A 27,968-nucleotide genomic window follows, 5' to 3' on the forward strand; every position below is an offset into this window, starting at 1 on the left:
AAAAATTTACAGCAAGCACAGTTTATGAATATATGTATTTTTTTAATATTTTAATTTAACAGATAGTCTTTCAGGTTTGAGCAAAATCTGCTGCGATCAAAATGAAATAATTCCTGCTATATTATCAGGTAGATACAACAGACTGAATGAGGCGTGCAACCATTTCCACTGCATTTTATTGGACTGCTATAGGTTTCAAACAAAGTAGTGCAAAAATATGAAGTGAAATGAAAATAATATAGGGTTTGCAACGTTTTTTGTAATGAAGCATGCAGAGTCAATATTTCTTGTGCAATTTCAGTTTCAAGTTTCTATAATATATTTCTGTATTTTTGGCTCAGTCATCTTTCTAAAATAGCTGAAGTTCACCCAGACTGGACAACAGCAATGTTTAAATCTTGTCACAGATTTTTAAGTAAAAATAAGTCTAGACTTGATTCCCATCAGGTCTGGCCAGCATTCCCAATCTGTGCTGAAGAAAATAGATATTTATAGAACTTGTCGCCCAACAGCAAGATGCTGCTGCTTTAATATTTATTGTATGAAGTGTGTTTAGGGTGATGTGTAGTGCTAGCCCATGCATATTCGATGTGATAAACTTTTGGCTCTGTGGGCTTTGAATGTGTTTCTTTGAAAATATCTTTATTCTTTTTCTCTCTTAACTTCATAAAGGTCACATTTGTAGAGGTGTTTTCCCAGTGCAGATATCTGCAACACCTCCTGAGCTCCCATAAGCCTCTGGGCTGCATCACGGTTCATTCTGAGGACTTCACACAGCAAGTATGTTTAATTTAATCTCTACTAGGTGTGTTTAATATAATCTCAGTAGATATTAAATTAAACATAGAGCAACTCTATATACTCTTCAAGTTACTTCTGAAAGGAAGTGACAGTATCATATCTGAATACAAATGCATGTCATATTCTTCAGTTTATTTATATATATATATACATCAGTCAATTTCATAGTAAAGAATGTTAAAAACACATGCCGCATTTTCCATTTTACTCTGTAAATCTGCGGGACAAAAGTTAGTGTAATATTAACATCTTTGCAAGAATTATATAATTTGGATAACAATTGGTTCATCTTTTCTAAACTTTTACATACAAAATGTTGCAATCTAATATGACATAATTTTGTATTAATTAACTGAGACAGAGCGCCCAAAATCCTTGCTAAGTTACAAATATTCAGAGGCGCCAATGGCCGCAGCGACAGAGTGTGATGTCATTGCTCAGGGGCGGCGGAGAAAACGCGCCCCCTTGTGGCCGGTTCAATGCGTCAACTAGCTTTAGACAGCAAAATAACTGCACATTTAAACTGTGACAAGCCTTGCAATGATTCCCCACTCAGGAAATTTTCTGTTTATTTCTTTCTTTATTTTTTTCTTGCAAGAACAATATTCATTTGCAACATAAAACATTTTCTATTAAACCAGTTGAAGACACAGTGTTTTGTCGTTTTTCTTTAAAAGTCTTGTCTGGTTGAGGCCTCTTGTATCTTTGTGTCTGGACAGATGACAGAAAGTGATTTTAGCTTCATGGATGTGTTGGTATGTCATGTTTACACTGCCTTGTACATCCACATTAAATGTTTTTATAGAATACACAAACACACACACATCAAACATAAGTACACACACACACATCAAACGTTGAAAACCCAAAGGTTTTACAATATTATGCTTGCGCTGTGGCTTTTCCCTGATGGAGCAGAAATATTCTCACAACCCGCAGAGAGGGGCAGCCTTCACGGGCAGCAGGCTGTCAATCACTTTCACATGTACAGGAGCAAGTGATGCATGAAGGGAATCCGAGATTTCTCTGTCATCGTCAGTCTCTTCTCCCTGCAGAAATCGGCCCTTTTTACTTCATTTTTGCTCCAGTGCTTTGCTGTGTACGAAGGCTAAGTCTGTGCTCACGTAAAAGAGGCCAAAAATCTATCTATCTATCTATCTATCTATCTATCTATCTATCTATCTATCTATCTATCTATCTATCTATCTATCTATCTATCTATCTATCTATCTATCTATCTATCTATCTATCTATCTATCTATCTATCTATCTATCTATCTATCTATCTATCTATCTATCTATCTATCTATCTATCTATCTATCTATCTATCTATCTATCTATCTATCTATCTATCTATCTATCTATCTATCTATCTATCTATCTATCTATCTATCTATCTAATCTATTAGTGCAGTACCACTGTGTACCGCTGAGTGCCGCTGTCGCATCCTCATCTCATTCGCTGTCCACGGTCCTGAAATGCTATACTGGATGGATGGATGGATGGATGGATGGATGGATGGATGGATGGATGGATGGATGGATGGATGGATGGATGGATGGATGGATGGATGGATGGATGGATGGATGGATGGATGGATGGATGGATGGATGGATGTTGCTGAAAAATATTAGTAGCCAGAGTATCAAATACTCGCTCTTCATTTGCAAAATATCTGGAAAAATAACTTTTTATATTTTCATTCTCTCTTTTTTTTATTCAAAATTTTAACTTCTAAAAAAAACACACAACCCAATAAAATTACTATCTTCTGTATCTTTGTTGTTGCTGTTTTTTGTGATGTTAATCATTGCACGGTGGAGACACGGACGCGACTAGGCAGCAGGGTCTCTAACATGAGGAGTTGGACGCTATAGTACGAAAAATAAGAAGTCAAGACAGCTTGTGAAGGCAGCAGTAATACAGGAAAGATGACTTGGCTCCTTCTAAATAAAACAACAATATGAAAGTTGACGAGCTGGATAAATGATTAACATGAACTGGTTTCCCTAAAAAAAATCTGATTCAAATTTTGCAAATAAACAAATAAAATAAAAACCTGACTTCATTTTTGCGTCATATAACTATAGAGAAAAAGAAAACAAAATTAGCACAAAAAGAAAGAGAAAAATCTTCAGCCACCTCTGAGTTAAACTAAACCTACTAAATTATTCTAGATCACCTTGCTCATCTGGGTTTTCATGTTACAAGAGAGAAACAACAAATAGTAAGGTTAGAATAGAGGCATTGGATGCTAATGAATTTGAGAAATTAAACAAAAATCCCTTTAGGCTCCGTTCAAACAAGATGGCGTGTAAACATCACCCTTACTACCACGGCTAACATGTACTGTAGCTCCTTTTTATAGGCAACAACTAACTTAAGGCTTTGATGCTGTTGCTGATAGTTAACATATGATGCTAATTTAATTTCTTGCTCCAACACAGACAGACACACACATCTTTACCAACCAAAGTACTTATGTCTGTTCGGAAGTTTTACAAAGTTGATCTAGTTGTCATAAAGCAGTTAAAATAGCCTCTGTGTTCACTACCGGAAGCTGCACGTGATGAATGGGAAGAACACCGGAATTAATGTAAATCTTTGGTTCATTTTAAATTATACTGTTGAGGCAGGATTTGGTAGGATTACATAAATCAGATTTTAAAACAAGTATGAAATATGAATAAAAAAAAGGTTGATCTTTTTTTGAAGAATGCATTTAAAACCAACATTGACTTAAATTTGAGATAATATCCTCAAAGATTTTCTGCTTACATGTTATACAGAAATAATACAAAACTCAAAAGAAACTAATAGATTATATACTCTACTGAATTCACACAGTACTGTTTGGTCGCTTTAGAGAACGAGCCTTCTTGCGTGAGGCTATTATTTTGAAAGTATCAACCGGATGCGGAAACCTTTACCTGTGATAAATTACATGGTGATAATTGTAAGCGCAACCCGGCGGAGCAGTCAGAGTCGCGCTGGCTCCACTGAGAAGTTCAGCTCTTCGGGGAGCGGCGTCCTCTCACTTTCTACAGAGAAATAAAACGTCGTTTGGAGTAAACACATATTTCATCTCATGGTCTTGACCAGAACGCCGTATTTGTTAAAGACTTCGGTCGGGCGACGCTCTACGGTCATTTCTGTCCTCAGTCATAGCGTCTGCTTAGCGTTGAAATAACGCTATAAAAAGAGGAGGGGAAATAACCCTTTTTTTCCCCTAGTTGCTGAATGAAACTTTCTATCATTCCCCACGGAAGGAGCGAAGACGCGCCAGCGGGTTACTGAGGATAAAGCGAGCCGGAGGACGGGGCGGACCGCTGGATGGGACTAAGATGCTCGCTCCGCTCAAGTTCCAGGTCGGGAGGTTAGCAACCATGTCAGCGGGGGTTCGTTTTGGGAAATGATTGCTGGGCAGCACCGACGGTAAAATAATGGTCAGAAGATGCCTAGTAACGTTCAAACCCTTCAGGTAAGAATAACAAAAAGAAGGAAAAAATGTGCTTTGTCTTTAGCTTTGTTTGCTTTATGTCTACATTTCAGCTGTATTCCGATTGTTGTTGTTTTTTTTTTTTTATCTCTTTGGGTTTTTCTGCTCACCGCTTTCATGAATTGTTAGCCTTAGTTGGGAAGCTTATAATGCAATGCGTTGGGTTGTGGAGTGAAGGTGTGTGCATGTGGACTCCAGATGTTTTAGTTTGCCATCCAGATGATTTAAAACCGCCTCCATATGGAGACACCGACAACAAACAGCTGCAAACAGGGAATTAAGTCTTGTTCTGTAAACAAGGCTGTGCTCCGACTCACTTCCTGACTGTGCGGACAGCTCTCTGCTGCCAGTGTGCGTGGCTCCTGTAGTACTTTACATGCACACACGATAACCTAAAGAGTTGATACTTTATTGCTCTAACCATCCTCCATTAAAAGGCCTTGTTATTTCATACATACACTGATTAACCACAACCTTTAAAGCCAGTGGGGGGTAAAGAGGAGACGGAGTCTTTCAAACCAGCTGCACTTTATAGAGCAGAGGTCTCTGACTGCATTCCTCTAGAGCCGGAGTCCTGCAACTTTTAGATGTGTCCCTTGTCCTACATACTTGAATTACATGGTGACTCTGCATCACTAGCCTGCTGTCGAGCTCTACACAGCTCTGCTAATGAGTTCATATCAGAGCCAGGTGTGCTGAAGCAGAGAGACATTTAAAGGTTGCAGGACTCTGGCTCTTGAAGAATGCAGTTTGACACCACTGCTTTAGAGGATTAAATGAATGCATGATAAAAACTAATTATCTAAAGTGGGAGTCGTCCATCTCCACAGTGCTTAGGGTTAGGCTACCAGCTCCGAAGTCCAAAGAAGCAATATTGAGTTGACTGCTTAATTTCTCTTAATATAACACTGTGTTTTTGAAGTAATTTCGTCTTTACATCCAAAACAAAAGCTTTTTAGTATTTTGGAATTTAATGTGACAGGCATGCACAATGCGCTTCATGGAGTATGTGAAGAATAAATGGGTTTTCAACATATTCCTTACAAACAAACATCCATATAGTCTGGCATGTGTTTGCATTTAGACAACCAACTGTCTTCACAAATCACATTGTCAGTGATTTGTAATTAATGCACGTTTTTCTTAGTAAAAATCCAGCTGTTCTGTGTAGTCCTCATTATCAGGAAGACGAAGGAACGCTGCGGGCAGGACTCGGGGACAGAAACATGTAGAAGAAGAACGTGGCAGTGCACAATGTTGTCCTGTTGGGGGACATTTGTCACTGCGCATCAACACCTCCACTGAGAAATACGGTAGAGGCAGTACCATCCTAGGGGGATTCTTTTCTTCAGCAGGGGAAGAAAATCTGATCAGAGTTGAGAAGCAGATGGTTGGAGCTAAATACTGGGAAGTCTTGTAGAAAAACCTGGCAGAGACTGTGAAATAATCCAGACTGAAGCAGAGGTTCTGTTTCCAGGAGGAAAACCACTGAAAAATGTACAGTCAACATCTAAATGGAGGGTGTCCTGCAACTTTTAGATGGGTCCTTGCTTTAACACACCTGAGTCAAAAATCAGGTCATTAGCAGGACTCTGGAAAACATGATTGCAAACTGACGAGGTAATTCAGGCATTTGACTCAGGTGTGTTGGACCAAGGACACATATAAAAGTTGTGCAACACCGGTTCTTGGACTGGAGTTGAATATCCATGTATTAAGGTTTTGTTCCAAAGCATATCCAGATGTTACAATGGACCAGTCTAAGTCCAAACCCAAATCCAAACGGGAATCTGTGGCAAGACTTCAAACCAAACAAGCTTTCAGTCTGACTGAGCTTGTGGTATTCGGCAGAGATAAATGAGCAAACATTTCATTTCTAGATGTGCAAATCTGGTTGAGACATAACCCATAAGATTCGCAGCGGTAATTAGATTGAATGATGCTTCTGCACAGTATTGACTCAGACCAATACAGTTGCATGTCACAATTTTCTTATTTTTGTTTGCAAAAATAACTGCAAAATATGTGTTATTTTTCTTCCATTTCAGACATATGCAGTCATTTGTACTCTTCCAAATGAAATGCATCATTAAGCTGTTTAAAAAACTGGAAAACATTTGTTGAGCATAGATACTGCTACGGGAACGTATGGTTGTAGGAGTCGCAATGAATGAAGACTTGTCAGCGTTGCTTGATTGTTGATTCCTACACTTGATTAAACCAAAACATGTTTCAGAATGCAGCCTGGCATGCACAAACTCCAAGTAATTCACTCCTTCCTTTCATGCTATGAATTTAGGACAGTTTTGGTTGCAGGGACAGTTCATGAAAAATCAGCGCGACCAAAACCTACGACAGCGCTCCCACATGCCGCGTAAAATACTTCTGGAGGCAAAATCTGATAAATCTTGGTGTGCGGGGAAGCCTGATGGCTGATGGCACATCTCTGCCTCTGATCCAATTATAGAGAGCCGAGCATTTAGTTTAAGCCTGTTAATTAAAGTCTCGTCAGGCAGGACCAGGACCTAATCCTTTCATATCACCTATCTAAGGCCACTTTAGAAAACCAGCTAAATGATATTAGAAGAAAACGATTACCCTCGGACACCATCAGACCAGCTGTGGCACACCCACACTAGCTGCTGCCTTTGTCCCTGCTCTAAATACATATATCCACACAGGAACCAAACAACTATTCATTTGCCGCAAATGTTATGCTAAGAAAATTACACTTAGCTGAAAAATGAGCCCTTTGTACCGTGTCCTCTGTGCAACCTTTTCTATCTTTTCAAACCTTTTCCTACGAGTCTTAAGATTTTTTTCTTCTTCTCAATAATCCATTTCACAGAGGATGATGATAAAAAGCAAATAATAGATCTGCTGAAGTGAGAAAAACAGGTGCTCTAGGTGAGGTCAGCGACTTTAATTTGCAGCTTTCACACGCTTTATGTGGACAGCAGATGGTCGTACCATAAATGCGTAATCCACGCAGGTCTAAAAATTTCTGGATCGTGGCCTCATATTGATGTCGAATAATCTCTGAATTATAATCGCTATATTGGCTGGAGTTGCTGTGCTGGTTCTCTTTGACTCTTTGAAATTGATTGAGCTATTCTAATACATTCCTCAAAATTCCTGGTAGCAGATTGTATTATATTCCCGTTTCCTAGGAGAGGAAGAGAGGTAAATGAGAGAGCTCAGTAACCGATGAGATACTTTACAACTTTGACGTAAGCACTCGTGTTTTTGTCTGTTGTGTGTGAGTGCGTGAGTAAAGAATTACTACAACCAGAAGTGCTCATTGACATGCTGGTACTTTGATTTTTAAATCCACTTAGTGAAATCTAGAGAGCGTAATGTCTGTAGTTGCATAAGGTTGGCTAACAACCAGATTCTGACAACTACAGTCATACCTGAATAACTGCAATTATGACAAGAAGAGTTTTAGGGCATCTCTCCTTCAGCTTTGCATATCCAAAGGATGAAATTATGTTTCTGCAAAAAATAAAAAAATAAATATAAGAGAAAAGCTCCAGTTCAGTCAGAGTGGATAGTGAGTATCTATGAACCTCAATGTTCAGGTCTTCCTATGGACTCATAATTGTATTAAATTCTGGACTTTGACTGGGCTAATCAAACACACATATGTTTTGATCCAAGCCATCCTGGCTGTATGTTCTGGGTTGTTGTGCTCAATCAAAAATACATTCAAAATAAAAGCCAGTTGTTATACACAGAACCAGAAAGTAAACAGAGGTTTTACATTAATGTGGCTCCAGTTATTGTTGATTCATGACTGGTTCTATAATAAATAACTCTAAGGAAGCAGTTTCCACAGCTAAGTTTGTTCTTTCTGTTGCTCTTCGCAATTTTCTGTCACTCGACCCAGACAAATCTTTGTTTTGTGATCCCTGTTAAGAGATCTCTAAATATTTCCAGCATTCAATATGTGGTGAATTTACTTAAACACAAAAATGATAGTGAGCTACTGTTATTCTAGTCTTAATCCAACTTTTTATTACTGTGGAAGTTCAATGGTTTAATTTTGTCCTAAAGTATCCTGAGTGAAATTAGCTCAAAATTGTTAACATTTTTAATGATGGTTTGTTTATATGAGCCTGCTGCCAATATTATTTCCTTTGGACCAGTAAAGACTAGATATATGGTTAACTACAACACACATCATTTCATGGGTTATTGTTCTGAGCTGTGGATGGAAACCCATTTCTTGCAGCATCAACAATGGTGAAAAAAATGTCCTCTGACGTTTTGCGTGACTTTGCTTGCTTACCCTTCCAGAAAGTGCCATCAGGCGTTACAGAGGACCGCTCAACAGCCCTGACTGCTTCTTATTATGAATAATTCATTTTTGTTCCTGGGTTAAGATTTAAGCTATTGCCACAAAATTCAAATTGTTCTCAGCTTTTTGTCATTGTGTACATTTCTGTTTCTGCTCTAGTTTATTGCTCTACATCTGGATATTTACAGTGCTATACAAAAGTTTTCATATCAAACGTACTTTTGTTTTTTCAATCCAGTTTGGCTACAATCGTATCTTTTTTGGATGGCTTTTAATTTTTTATTTTTTTTAGAAGAAATCTGAAAAGTGTCAACATTTAAATATGAGCTTTTATGAAACTATTGCTTTACACTTCCAGATAGACCTGATGCTTGAAGGTTTATGTCTACTATTTACAAAAATTTATATTCACTTATTAGGGGATTTCTATAGGTATTTAGCGGTCTCTGTATTTTACTTTGAGGTATGGGATTAAGTTATATCCAGGGCTCATTTTTAGGTTTTTTAGTGTTTTTGGTGGGGTGGGAGGGCATTGAAAATCACCGTGCCATTTTCCCTCCTCTTTACAATTATACAGTCTAGCACAGCTTCTCACAGTCCTTCAACTGCTTTCTCTTGCTTCGGTAAGCGGTGGAGCAGTAAGCATTTTAAAAGCAGGATTTGACTCGTTAGTCATGGAGGCCGACTGGCATTTTGTTCACTGGATGAAAATCCCAGGCAGCTTTTCCTCCCTGTTTCACTGAACAGTCTTAACATAATAAGATAACCCTTGATCCATAGATGCTGTACAGAGTAGGGCAGGAATTAAAAGACCTTTCAGGTCTTTTTAAATCAAAGATCTCAATCCCTTAAGATCTGAACCTCAGAGTCTTATTTTCTATTCTATTATGGGCTGTAAGAGCCTTTTAAATATAAGATCTACGCTGCAAAGAAGAGCTGAGCAGAAGTTACTGTCCTACAGGCTGGCCTGGATTTGAGCCAATATTCCAGATGTGTGATTAGTGTATCAATGTGTGAATCCAGATTAAAGCTGCAGTAGGTAACTTTTATGATTTAATAAAAAAAAAAAAGTTTTTTAATTTCTTAAAACTGTCACCATGTCATAGCAGTGTAGCATGAGGCATATTTCTGAAAAGGTCAATCTCCTCCATCTTTCTTGTGGTCCTTCTGACACTTGCAGAAATTCACAGCTATCAAACACACGTGTATGTGCTGCAGCTTTGCTAATGGCAGAGAAACAATTTACCGTTACGGGAAAATTGTTTCTCTGTCGTCATCGGTGGCCATTTTTACTAGCCTGGGAAAGAGCTGTACCATAGCAGAGAGCAAGAGGGAAGCTGAGCAGCGCGTACCCAACTGGGGGGAAGGCTAACACATAAAGTTTTCCTAAGACATGACGTAATTGTCTTTGAAAGCCTTTGGATGGGAGAGTCCATACATTCCTTTCCAGCGTACATTTTTTCCCGCAGGATTCCATCCTTTCAGATCTTCAGCACAGCTTGAAATTACAATTGAGATGCAATTATAATTCTTCTTGATTACTTTTGAATCCTGTGTTTTTCTGTATCAACTGCAACTTACCGTATATTAGATGTTTGTCTCTCTCACCGACACAATAAAAACAAAGAAGAAAAGAGAATTGACATGCTTGTTTTGAACTCTACATGTGCAAGGCTTTCCAAATGTATTCACATACCTAGAACTGCCTCATATTATGTCAACATTATAACCACAACAAGCTGTAAAGTTGTATTTTATTGGGATTTTATGTGAAGGTCCAACACAAGGGCATCATAATGGAAGTGCCTATTTATGAGGTAGTGGGAAATTATTCCAGAGAGTGCTTTTTTTTTCTTCCTTCAGCGGTGAAAAATGTGGTTCAGCTGCAAACCTACCGAGGCCGTGTGCACTCAAATCTGGTCATTGTGAGAGAAAAAAAAGAAGACAAACGGTTGAAAGAAAGACATAAACATGACATCATGTTCATGTCTTCAGCTTTGTCATAAAACAGCGGGGGGACATGAGAAACAAGTGGAACAACATGTTCTGTTCAGATCAGACCAAAATGAAAGTTCATGCAAAATGCTATGTGCCTTAGGCATAAAATCCCACTTAAGAGTGACACTGCACATGACCCTTACAGACCTCCTACAGTGAAAATGTAGTGGAAGCATCATACTCCATGGAGAACACAGAGATGGAAACTTATCAGACTGAAAGAGAAAACAGGTACAGCTAAAAATGGGGAACAGAGCCTGCTAAAAGGCACAAAGGACTACCAACAACCAAGCAAGAGCAGAAACAGAATGGTTTGTATCAAAGTATGTTCATGTGTTGAAATGGCCCAGTCAAAGTCCACAACTAAATCAAGTGAAGAACCAAAGACTTTAAAAAATATGCTAACAGGTGTTCTCCCTCCAGTCTGAATGTACTCAGGCTTTTCCTTAAAAGGAGATTGGTGAAGAATTTCAGTTCCGTTTTATTCTGATTCATTTCAGCCTGTAGACTTGCTGCAGCAATCAGTTTTGAAAAGTGTAAATACATGAAGCTGAGTTCAAATCCACATCACGTTGCTCAGAAATGTATTCGAGTCATTTTGTTTAAACGCCGTATCCTCGTACTTTCACTTCACAAATATTTAGTACTTCATGACCAAATATCGCTGCATCAAATTATGGTCAAAATACATCCAATTTGTGATTGTAACATCAAGAAATATGTTAGTTTAATGGGTGTAGCTACTATGTCCAGTAAATACATTTACCTTTTGCCATCTTTCATGTGATCTCGCTCTCCTCTCGTGTGTTGCAGGATATTTGTGGTGGGAGTGGGCTTCTTCAGCCTGTGTTTTTTAATGACCTCTCTGGGGGGGCAGTTCTCAGCCAAGAGACTGGGAGACTCGCCATTCACCATCCGTACAGAAGGTAATGACAAGTGGTGTGTTTGTGTGTGACCAGATGCATTTCTCTGACTGCATGTGCATCTTAACTGCACGATTATGCTAACCATGTCTGCATGTATGACATAATTTAACCACGGCTATCTACGTCTCCAATTATGTAGAAAACAGGATGTTGAAAATATTACTTAAAAACAGTCTGTACTGTGGATAAGATCCTGGCCATGATGATGTGGATTTATCATTTATAATACTCCTCCTTTCCCTGCTACCACACACATATCTTTTAATTATAATGCTTACCGCTGATGAAAACACGTTTACAATTAGAATAATTAAAGTTTCTGCTTCCCTTACATATATATTTTGTCTCATTTCAACATGTTTTATTGGGTTTTACATGCTAAACTAATACAAATTGGTGGTGTTTTTTTATGAAGTTGAAGAAAGTCATTTCAACTGAAAAAAATAAGTATTTAGCTGATAATTGTTGTCATTTAAAGTTAGGGTTGCTGAGCATAAATGCAAACCACACAGATTTACTTTCTCATGTTTTCATTTTTCCTCCATTTTACAATCCTGCAGTACTTCGAGTTGGTCTGTTGCATAAAACCTCTATAACATTTTGTAGCGTTATGTGACAAAATGTACAAATGCTGAACGGATAGAAATACTTCTTCCAGGCTCTGCATTAAGCCAAAAGCTACCTCTAATGTGTTTCTCTTCTCGTTATTTAGTCACCAGACCATAGAAGTCGTAGTTCTCCTTCAGCAAAAATCAAAACTCACTAGTGTGATGTCATTTTACATCGGCGATAAATCACATGACCAAAAGCGTGGGCTGGATGGTATGGCAAAGATGAAGGACTCCTGATGTAATCTCCTGCTGTGAGAGGTGTGAAGATTGAAAGTCAGAGGTCACGTTTTATGGAGGCCAGCCGGTTCTCACCAGGACTTGTTAGAATAAGAAGCATGGAGGGCATTTCCACATGTTTGCTGCATGTTTGCATCCCCAGCAGCCAGCCGAGGGTCAGTGTGAGTAGGTGTTGGAGAGACTGCAGAAGATGGAACAAGTGCTGTTTCAGAGTGAATCATTCAGCTGTTTGTGCACATGAACTTGATGTCTTTCAGAAAGAAATGTATTAAAGCTTGCAGCTGTGTGTGTGTGTGTGTGTGTGTGCGCGTGTGTGTGTGTGTGTGTGTGTGTGTGTGTGTGTGTGTGTGTGTGTGTGTGAGCAATAGAGCGACATGGGGATGAATGGCTATGTGTGTGTGTTGGGCAAAGCCATTTGGGTTTACAGTTATAAATTGAGATTTCTGAATCTGTGAGATAAATTAGGATTCATGTGTGCGAGTCAGTGTTTGAGTAAAACGTGCTTGATTAATCAGCCATTCATGTGTTGCAGCAGGAGAAGACATCTGGAGCAAGCTCATTAAAAGCTGCACACTCTCCAGCTGCATCCACCCAAAGGAGTTAACTGTGTGTGTGTGACTGTGTGTGTTGATGTACATTTTGTTTTTACCACTTATGTGCTTAAATAACTAAAAGCTATGTACAAATGACGCTCCTGCATCTGTATCTCCTTCACTTGGGTGAATTTGTCTGCAAGTTCCCCAATGCTTCTCCACTCCCCTCTACGCACGTCTCGGGAGTCCACTACGTTTCCTGCCTTCTTCCTCTCGTGTGCGTGTGTGTGTGTGTGTGTGTGTGTGTGCGTGCGTGTGTGTGTGCCCGTTCACGGGTGTTTGTGATGAGACGGCTGGAAATTGGCTGTTAAATGGGGCGACGGCAGCAATGTGGGACAAGATTGAAAGCAGGGAGACCGAGAGACCGATCCATCTGCTCCCTGCAATATCAGCTCCGCAAAACAACTGGCCTTTGCATTAGGCCGCTACTCGCCACCTGCAGTGCAGTACACACACACACACACAGACATACACATGCGCACATGTGTATGTGTGTGTGCTCATCTATTAATTGGTCATTTTGGTTATAACTTTGGATAGTGACAAAACGGCTGGAGTGCACCTGTAGAAAAATCTTAATACTCAAATGGAGACCAAAGCACTAAAACAGACAATACATTTGTTTTAATTGCCATATTAAATCTTTCTGCAGATTTCCTTGTTATGAGCTTGTAACTTTAAAAAGAACAAATGAGATTTTCAGAAATCAGGATTGTGGAGTTGAAACACTGGAGTGTCAGCAAGTTTTCCAGCAAGAGAGAAAGAGGTCAGAGAAACTGCTTGCAATATGAAGCTTTTTTCATTTGTTGTTTTAATGCTAATCTTGATGGCTTGCTCTGTCCCTCCTGGCTGACAAACGCCCCCTCGGCTCTTCTGACAAGAGTCTTAGTCATTCCAAAGTGCAACGGAAAAGCCTTTATGAAGCACATACTGTAGTTTCAATGTTCAGTGAATTGTCCCCTTGAAGACCTAATCACTTCTGAAAAAGCTGCTTATGTAGGTGCAAACTGTTTCTTTCATATCTTTATTGCTTCGCATTGTTGTGTTTTTCTTTTTCTTTTTTTGTCATTTTCAGTTTTACTGTTAAGATTTACATTTAGCTTCCATATCTGGTCACATATTAGAGTTAAGGATCTGATTCACTGGAAGCAGTTTGCAGACTGTCGCAAGATTCCTGCTTTTTTTATCCACATACAAACCTATGAAAGCTAATCACCAATAGATTGATTTCTGCTTTTTTTGTACTTGGATACATCTAACCACTTTTAATTACATACACAGATAAACCTTGTGAAAAGTAAACCATGAAACTTAATAACTTGTTCCATTTTTGGTGACAGCTAGTGTGAATTTCTTGTAATAATTGGAAATGAGTCTTTTGTATCACTGTGCAGTACTTTAGCTAAGCTCTTCTTTAAAGTCAGTCACTTCAAGTTCAAGCTAAAGCCTCTCAGATACTGAGTCATAACATCAGATTTAACTTCAACTAGGCCATTCCAAAACCTTCACTCCCACTCTCAGAGGCAGATTTCCTGGTTTACCTTGGATCATTTTCCTGCTGCATAATATCAATAATTGAAGGCTGGACTTTTTCCTTCACCATTTTCTGCTGAGGAGCAGAATTACAAGCACTGGAGTTTGGGAGCGAAATGTGACTTTTTATTATATTTGGTCAATACTTGTTTTTTGATTTAGAGATCATGGATGTTATTTTTTTGTTGAGCTTTTTTTATTATTATGATGCACTAAATGATGCAAACTGGCTTGAAATGAGACAAGTGGAACTTGCAGAACCTTAGGTGTTTTGGATTCAGTTGTGACCTCCTGGATAAGTTTTAAAACGCACTTAAATTACAAATCATTGCTCCATGATTTGTATAAAGGTTCTCACTGTGAGCCATTGTCAACCAAACCATTAGAAGGACATTTGCAGCCTTTTGGAAAACTTCTTGTGTTCTTGAAGTTTTTTTTGTTTGTTTTGTTTTTTTATTTTAAAAAAAAAAGAGTTGCTTTTTGAGTTCTGTTAGCCTGCCTCAGTTTGTAAGCGGATAAAAGTGTTTGTTGATCTTACAGTGGCTGCTGAAATTGAAGGAAAATGTGGCTAATCATGGTTAATTAATAGTGAACCTGACTGAGCTATGATTGTTTGACATTAAAATTAGTTAGATATTCTGAAGGGTTTAAGTGTGACAGAAAAGCAGCAATGAAAGAAATCTGTAAATACTATTTTTATAATGCTGTACGTGGAATTTAATGGATTCCATCTCATACTCAGCCATTTGTGTGTGCATGCCACCGATTGTCAGCCACAATGTTGATGCTATTATTGCTTCTTACCTCGAGCTGCATTGATAGCAATTGTTTGGGTATTAGCTGCGTTTCGTTGCCACCTCTTGCGTCTGTGGATTATCAGCTTCCACCAGAGATTCAGGGTGCTGAGTCTTTGCTCAAATCCCCCCCCATCAAGAGCTGTGAGCCAGAGATGGACAAGTAAGGGCTCAATAGTGAAAATGAAAAAGTGGGGTTTTGTGGCGGGATGTGGGGAACGGAAATGTGTTTCTGTGTATCCGCGAGAAGCATTAAGGTTACATTGATCCCAAAAGAGTCAGAGAAGGATTTTGGCTAAGTTACTGTGGTCAAAAGCCTTGCATTAGAGCTTGTTATGACGTTTATTACACCAAGGACTGCTGGAAGTCCTGAAGCATGTCTCACAGCATTTATCTGTTCAAATATAAAGATTTAAGCTCTTCTTTCCAAATGGACACATATTTTATTAAAGTATTTGTCAATCAAATGGTAAAAATCATCCAAAATAGAAGCTGTTTGTTTAGTAATAATCCTGTGCTTAGTTTTAATCAGAGTCTCAGACTAATGACTGCTAGACTTGGATTAAAGTGACTACCGTCAGCTGGAAAAAGACTCATGCCTGTGTGTCTCATGCCTGAGAGATATTATGACTCATGTCCTGAGAGACGCTTGGTTTAGAATTTATACTGAATTATCAGTTCACAGATTTATGTTCCTTATTATTTATCTTACCCTTCTTACAGGTGATTTAAGGTTTTAACAATAAATCCAGCTCATAAGATGAAATTTTATCCAAATTTTGGGAGGAAACAGGAATACCCACGTGTTGTTTTCATACATTCATGCAACTCCTAAAATGCTAGTTTGTTCAAACTTAAACAAAAATCCCAAAAAGGGACTAATTTTTCATGTGAAAAATGTAAAATGGTGGTTAAATTCTCACAGCTAGGGATATATTTATTTATAAAAGTCATATTTTCACAATAAAAATGCTCACCATCGCTGAAACGCACATAACTGGCCTCACCAGGCAGATGCTGGGCTGCTGCCAGTGAAAATCTGTTGGTTCGACTCAGACATGGGCTTCGTCTCCAGGGACGACGGCATCAGTGGGTTGTTGGTCTTGTACTGAAAGTGTTGCCAGAGAGTCATTAGCTATTCGTCAATACAGATGTCTTTCTCTGTGTTCAAGTTGAGTGGAGCCAATGTGGTCTCATTGGTCACAGTGTTTCTCTGTTACTAAACCCAAAAATTCATTTCTCTATCAAATGTGACTCCATTTAATGAGAAATAAGCAAGCTTTCAAACTGTATGAGATTTATTGGCAAAACTAATTTCCTTATTTTTCTAACTTTGTGGCAATTTCATTTATTTTGACCACCCTGAAAAATGTAGTGAACTTATAAACCAGATCTTTTTGTGAAGGATAATATCTCGCTGGTGCTGCTTATTTCCGCCGCACAGAAGAAGGGTTTCCATTCATAAATTAGCATAGTGCGCTATCTCAAAGTGCTTCAAATATACCAACAGCTTGTTTGACCTCACAGATTTGGCAGCTACTTGACTGCAGCGTTCCCAGTGCAGCAAACAGATAGCCGGATGTCTGTTGCTATGGTTGTAAAATCCAATGCAAGAAAAATAAGCAGATTTCAAAACATACAATAGTTCAAATGTTATGTTATTTTAGATTTCAAACAGTAAAGATGTAACCCTGTAGATCAGCATGGGTAAAAATTACATCCCAGTGTCAATAAAAGCTATTCAGCCCATCAATATTTTACCCGTTTTATTGCTTTTACAAATCAATCATGATCAACTAAATTGGGCTCTTTTGATTAAAAAAACAAAACAAAACACCACCCAAAAAAACAATTTGACAAAGTGAAAACTTATTTCTGCATATGTCAGTTAAATTAAAATACGTAATATAAAATAAGTGATTTCATAAAAACTCAGATGCATCTTTGGTTGCTATCAGGACCGTCGCTCCACCTGTGCACCTCACACCTTTTTGTAAGAGCGCAGCACCTGAGGAGGGGAATACTATTGATAGGAACTGTTTTCTCTTATGCACCAGTTTGCAGTTGACTAAACACCACTGTGGAAGGTTTCACAGCAGTTTTGTTAAATACAGTAAAGCTACATTCTTTGACAGCAGACATCTTGCATCACACAGACAGCTTTTTACAGCTAGCATCAGTGAAGCACATCATACACCCCCACTCTTTTTTTTTCCATCTCCCACACTGGATGCTCATCTCCAAGGTACATTCCCTGCAGTTATGTTTCCTTCCCATCTCTTCATGTCGAACAAATCTGGCATGGCAATCTTCTTCTTGTCGCTGATGCTAGGTGCAGCTGGGGAGTCACTTAGGGAGTCCACTTTATCAGTGCAGTCATCGCCTCAGGGCTCTGAAAGGACTGTGTGTGTGTCTATCTGTGGGTTTAACAGTTTATGAGTCTCTCTGGATGACAGTATCAAATAAGTGCCAAATGTATAAGGTGGCCAAAAGTGAGCGAGTGGATGTGTTTTTGTGTGTTTGTTGGAGTTTGTTCCTGGGGGGAAAAAAAACAAAACATCTCCTTGTGTTTAAACTGATCTAAAATAAATCTTCCAAAATCCAAGATTTACTTTTATCACAGCTTTTTCAGTGTAATAGTAACTAGATAAGATACATTGGAAACTCTGGAGGAGCTGCAGAGATGTGCAGTTCAGGTGGGAGAATCTGTTTAAAGGACAACTGTTGGTTTTCTAGAAGTTGTTCAGAGCAGATTGGAACATGAAGAGCGCTAACGGCAGGCTAATCCTGGAATAAAACTAGTTGGAGACTGCCAGGTGCACTTTTACATTTTAACCATAAACTTCCAACCATGATGTAATGGTTTAAATACAAGCATATTATATGGCCTAATCAAAGCCCAGACTTAAATCCTATTGACAGTTTGTGGGATGATTCAACAGCTGACGTTCAAAGATGCAATCTGACGTGGCTTGACCCATTTTAGAAAGAAGGACAAAATATTTCAGACTGGATATTTTCTAAGGAGGTAGCTGCTATTTGCAGCAGCAGTTCCAGTTAAAGCTAGATTATGTAACTTTTATGAAATATTTTTTACATATTTATTAAAGCTGTCACTATGTTCTGAAAGTATGGCACGAGATGGATAATCTGTGAAAACAATGATCTCCTCTGCCTTCTCTCAATGCTCCAAGTGCTAACTAGAAACAACCAATCAGAGCCCGGAGGCACGTCTTAGCACTTGTCAGTCACAATCTCGTGTGGCGCTGCTCATCTCTCTTCCCATTTCCCTTTCCTTTTTGCTACCGCTACATCTTTTTTCCCATCGGGAGATCCTGTTGTCCAGTGTTCCTGTAATACTCTGTTGTTGTTTTTTTTACCTTTAGCATGTTAGCATGAATTAAGACACTCCTCCTGGCTCTGATTGGCTGTTTTTGGTCGGGAGCTGTTAACTTGATCATTTAACAGATTATCTGCCTTATAACAAACTGTCACAACATGGTGAGAGCGTTAAATATGTAAAAAACATATTCTTAAGTTACATACTGCAGCTTTAAAGGTGGTTCGACAGAGTATTGACTCAGGAGGCTAAATGCACAAAAAAGCTTCATATTTTTGTATGAATAAATATTTAGAACATTATTTTTCATTATTCTACAATTAATTCACAGGTATTCACTATTTTGATCTGTCACATTAACTTACAATAAATTCAATGCGCTGATGCCAGTAGGAAATTGCTTTTTTCCTATAAAAAGGGAGAGACACGAGCAAATTCAACAGATTTTTTTTGCTCGGCACCTTGAAGCTGTGATTAATGGAGACCTCGGCTATAGTCGCTGGTGTTGGATTTGTAAATTAGGAAATCTCCTGTAGATGCAATTCAATACTTTACTTGTCAGCATACCATTAACAAGGCTTTCCAAATGATTTCTCTTGAAAAATCGCATTACTGCACGGACACGGGGAAGTGGATCAGAACTACACTGTCAGTAAATTTCAGAGCTAAAGTGTATAAATTACAACTTAAAGACTTCTTAATGGCAGCTTGGACAGAAGATATGTTGTTGCCTTCCTCCAGATTGCAGAGCTGCTCCCTGATCTGCTTCCAAAATTGAAGCCAGAAACAGCTAAGTGTTCTAATTAGAATAAAATGCAAATACATTAACTTAACTGGATGGTTTAAATGGTTTACCTTCATTTCAAAGATAACTTTTTAGAAAGAAACAGTTAAGATAATATAATTACATTAAGACATTGTTTTTTATCATGTTATTCTTATATCTCATATATATATAAACAGAAAAAAATCGATCTCAAGCAGTGACATATTTCTGATTTTCACTCTAGATTTGACATTACCATGATAAGTTGGCAGAAAGTTTGGCTGCAAGAGTCCTTTCATACAGGACTCAGACCCAGCTTTGCTCTTCACCATACAGTCTGACCTAGTACGGTGAGACTGTAATGTGCTAAATTTAGAAAACCTCCTTCTGTGTAAAATTTCTGTGTAAGATTTTCCACTTCTTTTTTTCCCTTCATCTTAAGACGCTCTCCTGATCCAAAAACCATTCTCTTTACACCAGCTGCACTTCTTGATTTCACAGTGCTTTGAAGAAAATATTCATTTCCACTGACCACAGCATCATGAAACCACCGAACACAGCAGACAGGTCAGGGACAACGTTGTAAAGAAGTTTAAAGCGCAGTAAAAGGTATAAAATATCAAGCAAGCTTTAAAGGTGTCACTGAACATTAATCATTACAGCATCTAAAAATGCCAATATTATGGCAGAAATGCAAACCTACCAAATAATGAAGGCCAGTTTTTGCTGAGTCTTTGTCTGTGTGGTGATGAAAACACAGCAGTTATCAACATCTAACTAACAAAGGGAAAACCTGCATTTCCCTGGGCCAAATGTTCTAAAAAATGTTTGGAGATGGATGACACGGGTGGCTTAGAAAACGGATGGTACGGTCCTGATGCCCCTGGTGATCCATTTTCACAACATGGAGCAACAGCTACAGGAAACACTTGTATTTAAATAGTTTAAATAACTTGGATTATTTTTCCATCTTGCCCCCGTTTCGTCTTATAACATTTCAAAACACAGCTTACAACCCTAGCTATAATCCAGTGATGTGAAATGCTAATCCTCAGAACTTTTTCCCACTTTTAATGTTTTGATCAGGAGCCTACTAGCATACTCTTCACACAAGTTTCAGAATCGAGCACAAAAGCATGTTCGGAGAGGCTTGTATCTTTCCACAACCCCTACTGCTAGTTTTGTTGACCCTCTTGGCAAACTTCAGCCAGATGACTGTAATATTTTCCAAATTGCTCATAGAAATGCGTAGACACGATGATTTAAAACCCTAGAAGATAGAACCTCTGCAGTCCTGACCTCAGTGCTTTCACCCTGAAGTAAACGAGAAACATCTCTATAGCCCATTATATTATAGTTATGTCTCATTGAAGGTTAATCTGCAGCAATATGCTGCCTCAGGTACCCAGCCTGTATCAAGCTGTCTGCAGGTTGCCAGGGCATCATTTCCTCTTCTGTGAGCTGTTTATTTCCTCTGCTCCTGACTCAGGTGTGCTCATGCTTTCCTTTCTATGGAAATGTCATATTGGTGCAGAGGTTTATGTCTCTTTTTTTTCTGACCGTTTGAAAAAAGCGTTGCATTGCATATTACATTTATCTTCCTCAGTTTGCCTATTAAGACGTTCAAATTGTATTTGCACATTTTTTTTAAAGGCTCCTGTGCATAAAAATAAAAATAATGTAAATTGATAATCTTTATGTTTATATAACAAATGATTCTGTCAAGCTGAAATCTGCGCAGGCTGATTATTTTTCATTGAACAGAGCAATGCACATATAAATAAGATTTGAAGGCTACGACGGTTCTGAACACAATGGTGAAATTAAACTGGCTGCGGTAGACATTGGTGGGAAGCGGAGCGAAGCTCATGCAAGCAATGCGTCCTCAGAGTGTTATAAATAAATTATGTTACCATTGCTGATTTTAGATTAGCAGCACAGTAAATCCAGTGTTGCGTATTTACTGTATCTAATGTGCTTTGTTGGAATGGTGCACATGTAGCAGTTCAGCGCCTGCGAGGGGCACTGAGACTATTTTTAGGAAGGCCGTTAGGAGGATGTGACATGTCGCCCAGGGGAGCAGAGATGTAGTATGGATGGACAGACAAGGAGAAATATAAAGATGAGGGCGACTTCTTTGAGAAAAGTTAAGATTTCTTGGCTCTTCTTGTTTTGCCCTCCACACAAGGATGTTTGATTTGTATCATTTACTGCTCTAAGCTGCAACTTTCTTTTCATCCATCACCCTGTTTCTTTTTCTTTCTGTTTTCCTCTTGCTTGCATGAGACATTGTGGTTCAGCTGTATAATGAGATGTTGATCATAAATAATTTGCTCTGCCAGTTAGATACAATGATCATGTCCAACTACCTAACAAGTAGAACAGCTCAAAGTCAAGACTCTGGTCTGAATCTGGACTTTTTCAGGGAATGAGCAGTAAAAGTGTGTGATGTGTGAGCCTCAGCAGGGGCTCAGCTGTAGCTCAGCCTGACCAAAAAAGAAATCCAGTTTTTGAATTTTATTTTTCAGCTGAACTATTGATTATATAATATGAAAAGATAAGTTTTAAGGCTAAGGAATGGGCTTATGTTTTAGAACTATGAGTTCTGAAATACAGATAAAATAAAACAAATTTAATTGGCTGTTCATTGAAGGCAGATGGGTTCATTTTTCATCCTACTTTAATGTGTACTCCAACTCTCTCCATGTCTTGTTTATCTTGTTTTTTGTGTGCAAAAATGACACATTATTTGTTGGAGTAGCCTAAATTTTATCTAAATTTATGCTCTAATTTTCTTAAAATTAAAGAGCTTATTGTTTTGCTAGAGATTTAGGGTCACAAATAATTGTAGCACCAAATGATATTAGATCATTACCTGTTTTAAAATGAGGAGAAACATCCTGGGATGCAGCAATCATGTTTTCAGTGTGTAGAAGAAGAGAATTGATGCCCCTTTGTGGTTCAGCACTGCCCCCTATCAGTGTGACACGGTACTTTCTGCCTCACACTGCAATCATGGCTGATCAGAAAGACTAAATAAGTTTAATACATTAGACTGTGAACCATCGACACATGTACATGCAGGCACCTACTGCCTGCTGCATTCACCAGAAGTGAAGCACAATGTGCTTCCTGTATTTTAACAATCGATACGTACATTTATGTTCTATAAATTAATCAATTGAATATAAAGATGTTATAATCATACAAAAAACAGCCAATTTACAGAACAGTGAAGTGGGAAAATTGATTTGTCCTACAATTGTTGGTATCCATTTTCCTTGTCATGATGACCTCTGCTGACACTGGTCACCGCGCCTCATCTTGTGTCCAAATACTCATTCCTAGTAACCTTGGTTGATGATTCTCTCCTTAAAATCTCACATCAAGCAGATGGTTTTGAAAAAAAAATCAGAACCTAAAATTTGTTTTATTTTTAAGTCATGTTGGGTATTTCTTTTAAAGCTAAGAAAAGGCCTGGATTTGTATTGATCCTTTCTGCCTCGGTGCTTCTTAAGCATTACCACAAATCCTTAAACCCAGATTTATCACTGTCGCTGTAACATACTCATTTACAAAGCTAAGTATTACCTCGAGGTCTAACATCATACAGATTTATTTGTTCACACAAACTGATTGGATTAATTGTGCCATATTATGGTTGATCAGATTTTGCACAAGTTGTAGGTAGAAACTTCAAAAGCTACCTGTCCTCTCGCTCTCTCTCAAGCTCAAACCTACACCTTTTACCTTGACCATAAAACATCTGCTTCCTGGAAATCAACCGTGGGAAGAAGGTAATTCTTGACAAAAATAACAGTGTAAAAAGGTTGAACTCCAGTTCTCAATCTTGACATTCACTAGACAGATGCAGCTAACCTTACACCGTGTAGATGCGTGTTTGGATTTGTCTGTGTGGGTTGAAGGAAAGTGACTGTCAGCACCAGCGCAGAGACAGATGGTGCCACTGAAACCTAGAGTAGTTTGGTAACGAGATCAGGTAAGCAGGTGAAATCTGGGATGCTTTCATTTCAGTGGGTGGAACAAGTGTCAAAACTTTGCATTAGATTTTGAGGAGAATGTGACACAAACCCTCCCATTATTATTTTTTGTTTGTTTTGTCATGCAGTCTGTTTAAAAATATGCTCAAATTGTCTGCTTTCTCTTTCTTTCTTTCTTTTTTTTTTTTTTTTTTTTTACAGTTCGCTTTTCACTTTGCCACACAACTTTCAAATAAACAGACAAATGTGTCAAGCTCTACATAATCATGCGGCGGCAGTGATGAAAGCGCTGATACGCTTTGCACATCCATCAGCAGCTAATATCAGCCACTAGTCCTGACACACACAGACTCTCTACCCGCTGATTGCCTCATCAAAGTCATCATCCAAGAACTATTTTTGTCTTGTGTCGGTTGTTGTTTATAAAGGCCTGTTTTTATCTGCAGTTTATTTTTGATAAGAGGGTGCAGGCTGAATGCAGTAAGTTATATTTTGTACCTTTTAAAACACGATGTTTGCGATTATCCTGTCTTTAGTTTACTGAATAATAGAGATGTTAAGAAGCCGGGCTTTGACATATTTCATGATAAAGCTGTGTTTTTGCCTTGTCATGACTCGGTAACTAATATATGCATTTATTGACATACTGTGTGCATAACGTCAAAGATCAGCTGGAGCAAAAATAATCACTTTAGGGCTTCACGCTGACATGACTCACACTCATGCACTTCTTCCCTTTAAGCATCTGTTTAGAAGAATATGAAGTTGACCGTAAAATATGTGTTTTAAGCTGCCAAGCCTTGGGCTCTCTTCCTCTGCGGAAAACTTCATACTGCGTTACCTGTCAGCTCAGATGATGGGGCCCATCTATTTTTCAGGAAATATAAAGAAAAAGAAAAAAACATACCAAAGCCCGTTTTCCCCAAATGCCTCATCCGTTGTTTCTTGTCATGTAGGATTCAGAATTTGTCTGCTGAGAAATGAGTCATTTTGAAGCAGAACAGTTTTAAAAGCGCATCTTTTTTCCCCACCAGAGATGCTCACTTCGCAGTCAGTGCAGTTGGGTAGTTGCTTTTCTGAGATTTACATCTGGGACGACATTAGTTCTGTTCTATGGGGTCACAGGGCAAACTATGAAACAGTTAGACATATTGCTTTTTTAAAAATATTTTAAACCTACAGATTATCGGGACTCTTGTCTAGCATTTTGCACTGGTTGATGATCTCCTTTTCAGTTGACAATATTCTGGTCCACAACACTCATGTTTTTGTTTTCAGTACAAATTAACATTTGTGTAAATGACTGACGCAGGAAGAAAAGATGTAGATGAATTATGGCTGCATAACATGGTATTCATTGTGAATACATTGATAATTTGCTAAGAAATTTGCATCCCTTAGGCAAATATCTGTTACATATTTGTAAAAAAAAAAAACTAGATTTATTTTCTTGTTAGTACTATTATCTATAAGTGATATGACCTGCAACACATTGTCTCTGTTTGGAAGCTGCTACAGCTAGAACTCTTGAGCTTTGTTCTCTCAGGTGGTCTATTGATGCGTGTGGCAGTAGTGCACATTGAAATCAGGCTTTTGGCTTAATTAAGTTATTATTTCTCCTTATGATGGATGCAGCTTAGGAAATAAATGTATCAGTAAAAATATGGGGTGTTGCAATGACATTACATTTAGTACATTGGTTGTTTTATATCTGCGACAGACTGGCGACCTGTCCAGGGTGACCCCGCCTCTCGCCTGGAGCGTTAGCTGGAGATGGGCACCAGCAACCCTCCCGACCCCACTAAGGGACAAGGGTGCAAAGAAAATGGATGGATGGATGGATGTTTTATATTCTACTTATTTTTTATAGACATATATTTTTTTCACTCTGATTAATATCCCAGAAAAATTCCATTTAATTTGGCATTTCAGTGGAAAATAGAATTGAATATTCAATATTTCTGGAAATATAGTTGGCAATATAAAGACATAATTGAGGGGGGAAAAAATACTTATTCTGTGCACATCTAAGATCTTTTTATTGCTATTATATAGGAAAACATTTGAGTTCTATATCATTTTTGAAAGTTGTTAAGCTTCTGTGGACGGCCCAAAGCGCCACATGCGGTTCTGGAGCCCCAGGTGGTAGAGCCCTGGGTCAGCCTCACAGGTGGAGAGGACATTTTGTTTCTTTCAAAACTAATCCTCAGAGCTGGTTCCACAACAGTCAAAGCTTAAAGATGTGCATCCCCTTCTTTGTTTGGAAACACAACAACCTCTGCAGTAAGTTAAAATCTAATACGTATATTGAAGACTATATATTTCTTACAAGTTAATCCCATGGAAATTTCCATGTATCGGTTTTTATTCAATGGTAAACATGTCGGCTTCTCTCAGAAGTGCCAAGTTGACGAGTCTTTCCCACCAATCATGGCAAAAGGGATTATATTCCCTGCTGCTTCCTTCCTTAAAGAAATACATTTTTACCAATCAGGTTTCTAGATTTAACTGAGGTGTCTTCTGGCTTAATCAGTGTGCTGTCCCCTGGCTAATTCTGGGAATAAGCCTTTAAAACTGTTTTAGAAATTAAGGGCTGATGTAACGGCAAAGATATTCATTTATTTCCTTTGCATTCTAAACAAATAAATTAAGACACACAGTTAAACAGAAATAAAATGCAAATTATTGCTTCGAGGTACAACCCTTGCCGGTACTTTTTTCCCTCTCAACAATTGAAACAGTAAAATGCAATTACACAGCTATCGCTTGGCATGTTAATGTCTAACTTTGAGCAGAAGTGTGCGTGTGCGTGTGGGTGTGTTGGTCCTGATTTAAATTTCTTAATTTGCCTTGGGAGATCAAGTAGGATTAATGTATTTTGATTGATCATACTCATTTCCTTAATGGACCTGCTCGAGGCGGTCTTTGTAACTCCCACTGGAGTCAGGCTATCAGTCTGTGCAGAATGAAATGTGTCCAGCCCTGAGCATATGAATCCAGGAATATGAGTCAGACCAGAAGCCCGACTGGCGATTGTTTACACATACAATCTTGTTGTCTTATATTTGTAAGCTTATAGGATATCAAAATGAGTGCCAGCCCACAGTCTCCTTCTTTCTGTTTCACACACACACTTACAGCTAACTACCCACACGCTTTCAGAGCAGTTGAGCACTGGCAGTTTTGCAAATCGATGAAGAAAATTGCCTGGAGCTCCTCAACACGGCTTTGTGCAAAAAAAAAAAAAAAAAAATCCATGTTACATTCAGATATAAAATAAATGCTTTTAACCGATACAAATATTCTACATCTACATGTCTGCACCCAGCTGTACTACAGTACATCTCCTGGGATATTTTTGCCTGAGTTGAATAACTTGTAATCCACACTTGACCCATTGTGTATATAGCTGTTTTTTTTCTTCCCAACTGAATCTAACTCTATTGCTACAGAATAGTGAAATATAATTTTCTGCCATGTTTTCGTGTGGCCTGTCTCAGAAACATTTGGATCTTTAACAATTCATTTGCATTAGTTTGTTTTAGAACATGTAAAAGAACGGATGAATTGAACTACTCTTGGATTTGAACTAAATGTCTTTAACTTATGACTTTCAATGGATATTGCAAGTTGCAATGCTTAACCAGTTTTTGTTGCAAACTGATATGAATGAAGCCAAAGCAAGCAAACTGCTACCGGACCATGAAAAATCTCTTCATTTCTTCTAAGCAATTTGAAATTTGATTAAGGAATTTATGGTAAAATGAGAAAAATAGAAATATAGCATCTGGTGATGTTGAGGTTCATTGCATGAAGAGTGGAGATTCAATGTATAGTGTAAGATTATAGCTTTAACAACATTGGTGGATATGTTTGTCATTTTTTGTTATGCTGAAAAATGAGGTAACTGCTTAACACTTTCATGCTTTTTTGTGCAATTAATTAAAAAAATGTTTGACATTATTCCTAGATTCCTCTAGTAAGCATTTACTGCTGTACCTCTTATCTTACCTTAATTGCATGTGACGATTTTTGAATGGAATATGTCAATATAGTTTGTTTTCATCATTCCTAGATGAATTTCCTACAAGCAAATCAAGATCAGCTTGTGTAGTGCTCAGATAAATTACAAATGACTCACAATCAAACAAGAAAGTTATTGCGATGTTTGTCAACTTTCTCAAATTTTGTACAAGGTCCAAACATTTGTCCTCAACCACACAGAAATTGGTTTAGATTTTCAACAACAACCCAAAACCCAACAAACTGTGAACTGCTGCAACACAGGTGTTATTGTAATTGTCAACAGCCGACCTGAAGTCCTGACTTCAACCCTACTGAAAACTTGTGCATATGTGTTATTAAAGGTTGGAACTTTGTCAGGAAACCAGCCAGCTTTAACAACAACTTCTGCCAGAAAGAATAGTGAAACATCCAGCTAGAATCCTGCCAGGAGCTTGTTGATGGTTAGAAAGTGTGTGGTTTCTCTCTTAGCTCTGAGAGAGATTTTCTCAAATTAATGTACAGCTTTTTCTGAGAACCTCTACACAAACTGATGACCTTTTCT

At 38.3% G+C, this 27,968-nt stretch overlaps 1 protein-coding gene across 1 annotated transcript in view; it reads left to right on the forward strand.

Annotated features, from left to right (window-relative positions):
• Window positions 1–4,219: 4,219 nt before the first annotated feature.
• Window positions 4,220–27,968, forward strand: part of LOC103467751 (alpha-1,6-mannosylglycoprotein 6-beta-N-acetylglucosaminyltransferase B-like) — a gene marked incomplete at its 5' end in the record, with an annotated part of 122,526 nt that continues 98,777 nt past the window's right edge. The window contains 2 exons of the mRNA XM_008414418.3: window positions 4,220–4,284; window positions 11,414–11,526. Coding sequence (XP_008412640.2) covers window positions 4,220–4,284; window positions 11,414–11,526 — 178 coding nt within the window. The remainder of the gene's footprint in view (window positions 4,285–11,413; window positions 11,527–27,968) is intronic.

Source organism: Poecilia reticulata, chromosome 1 (assembly GCF_904066995.2).
Source record: "Poecilia reticulata chromosome 1, P_reticulata-male-v2, whole genome shotgun sequence".
Taxonomy (NCBI): domain Eukaryota; kingdom Metazoa; phylum Chordata; class Actinopteri; order Cyprinodontiformes; family Poeciliidae; genus Poecilia; species Poecilia reticulata.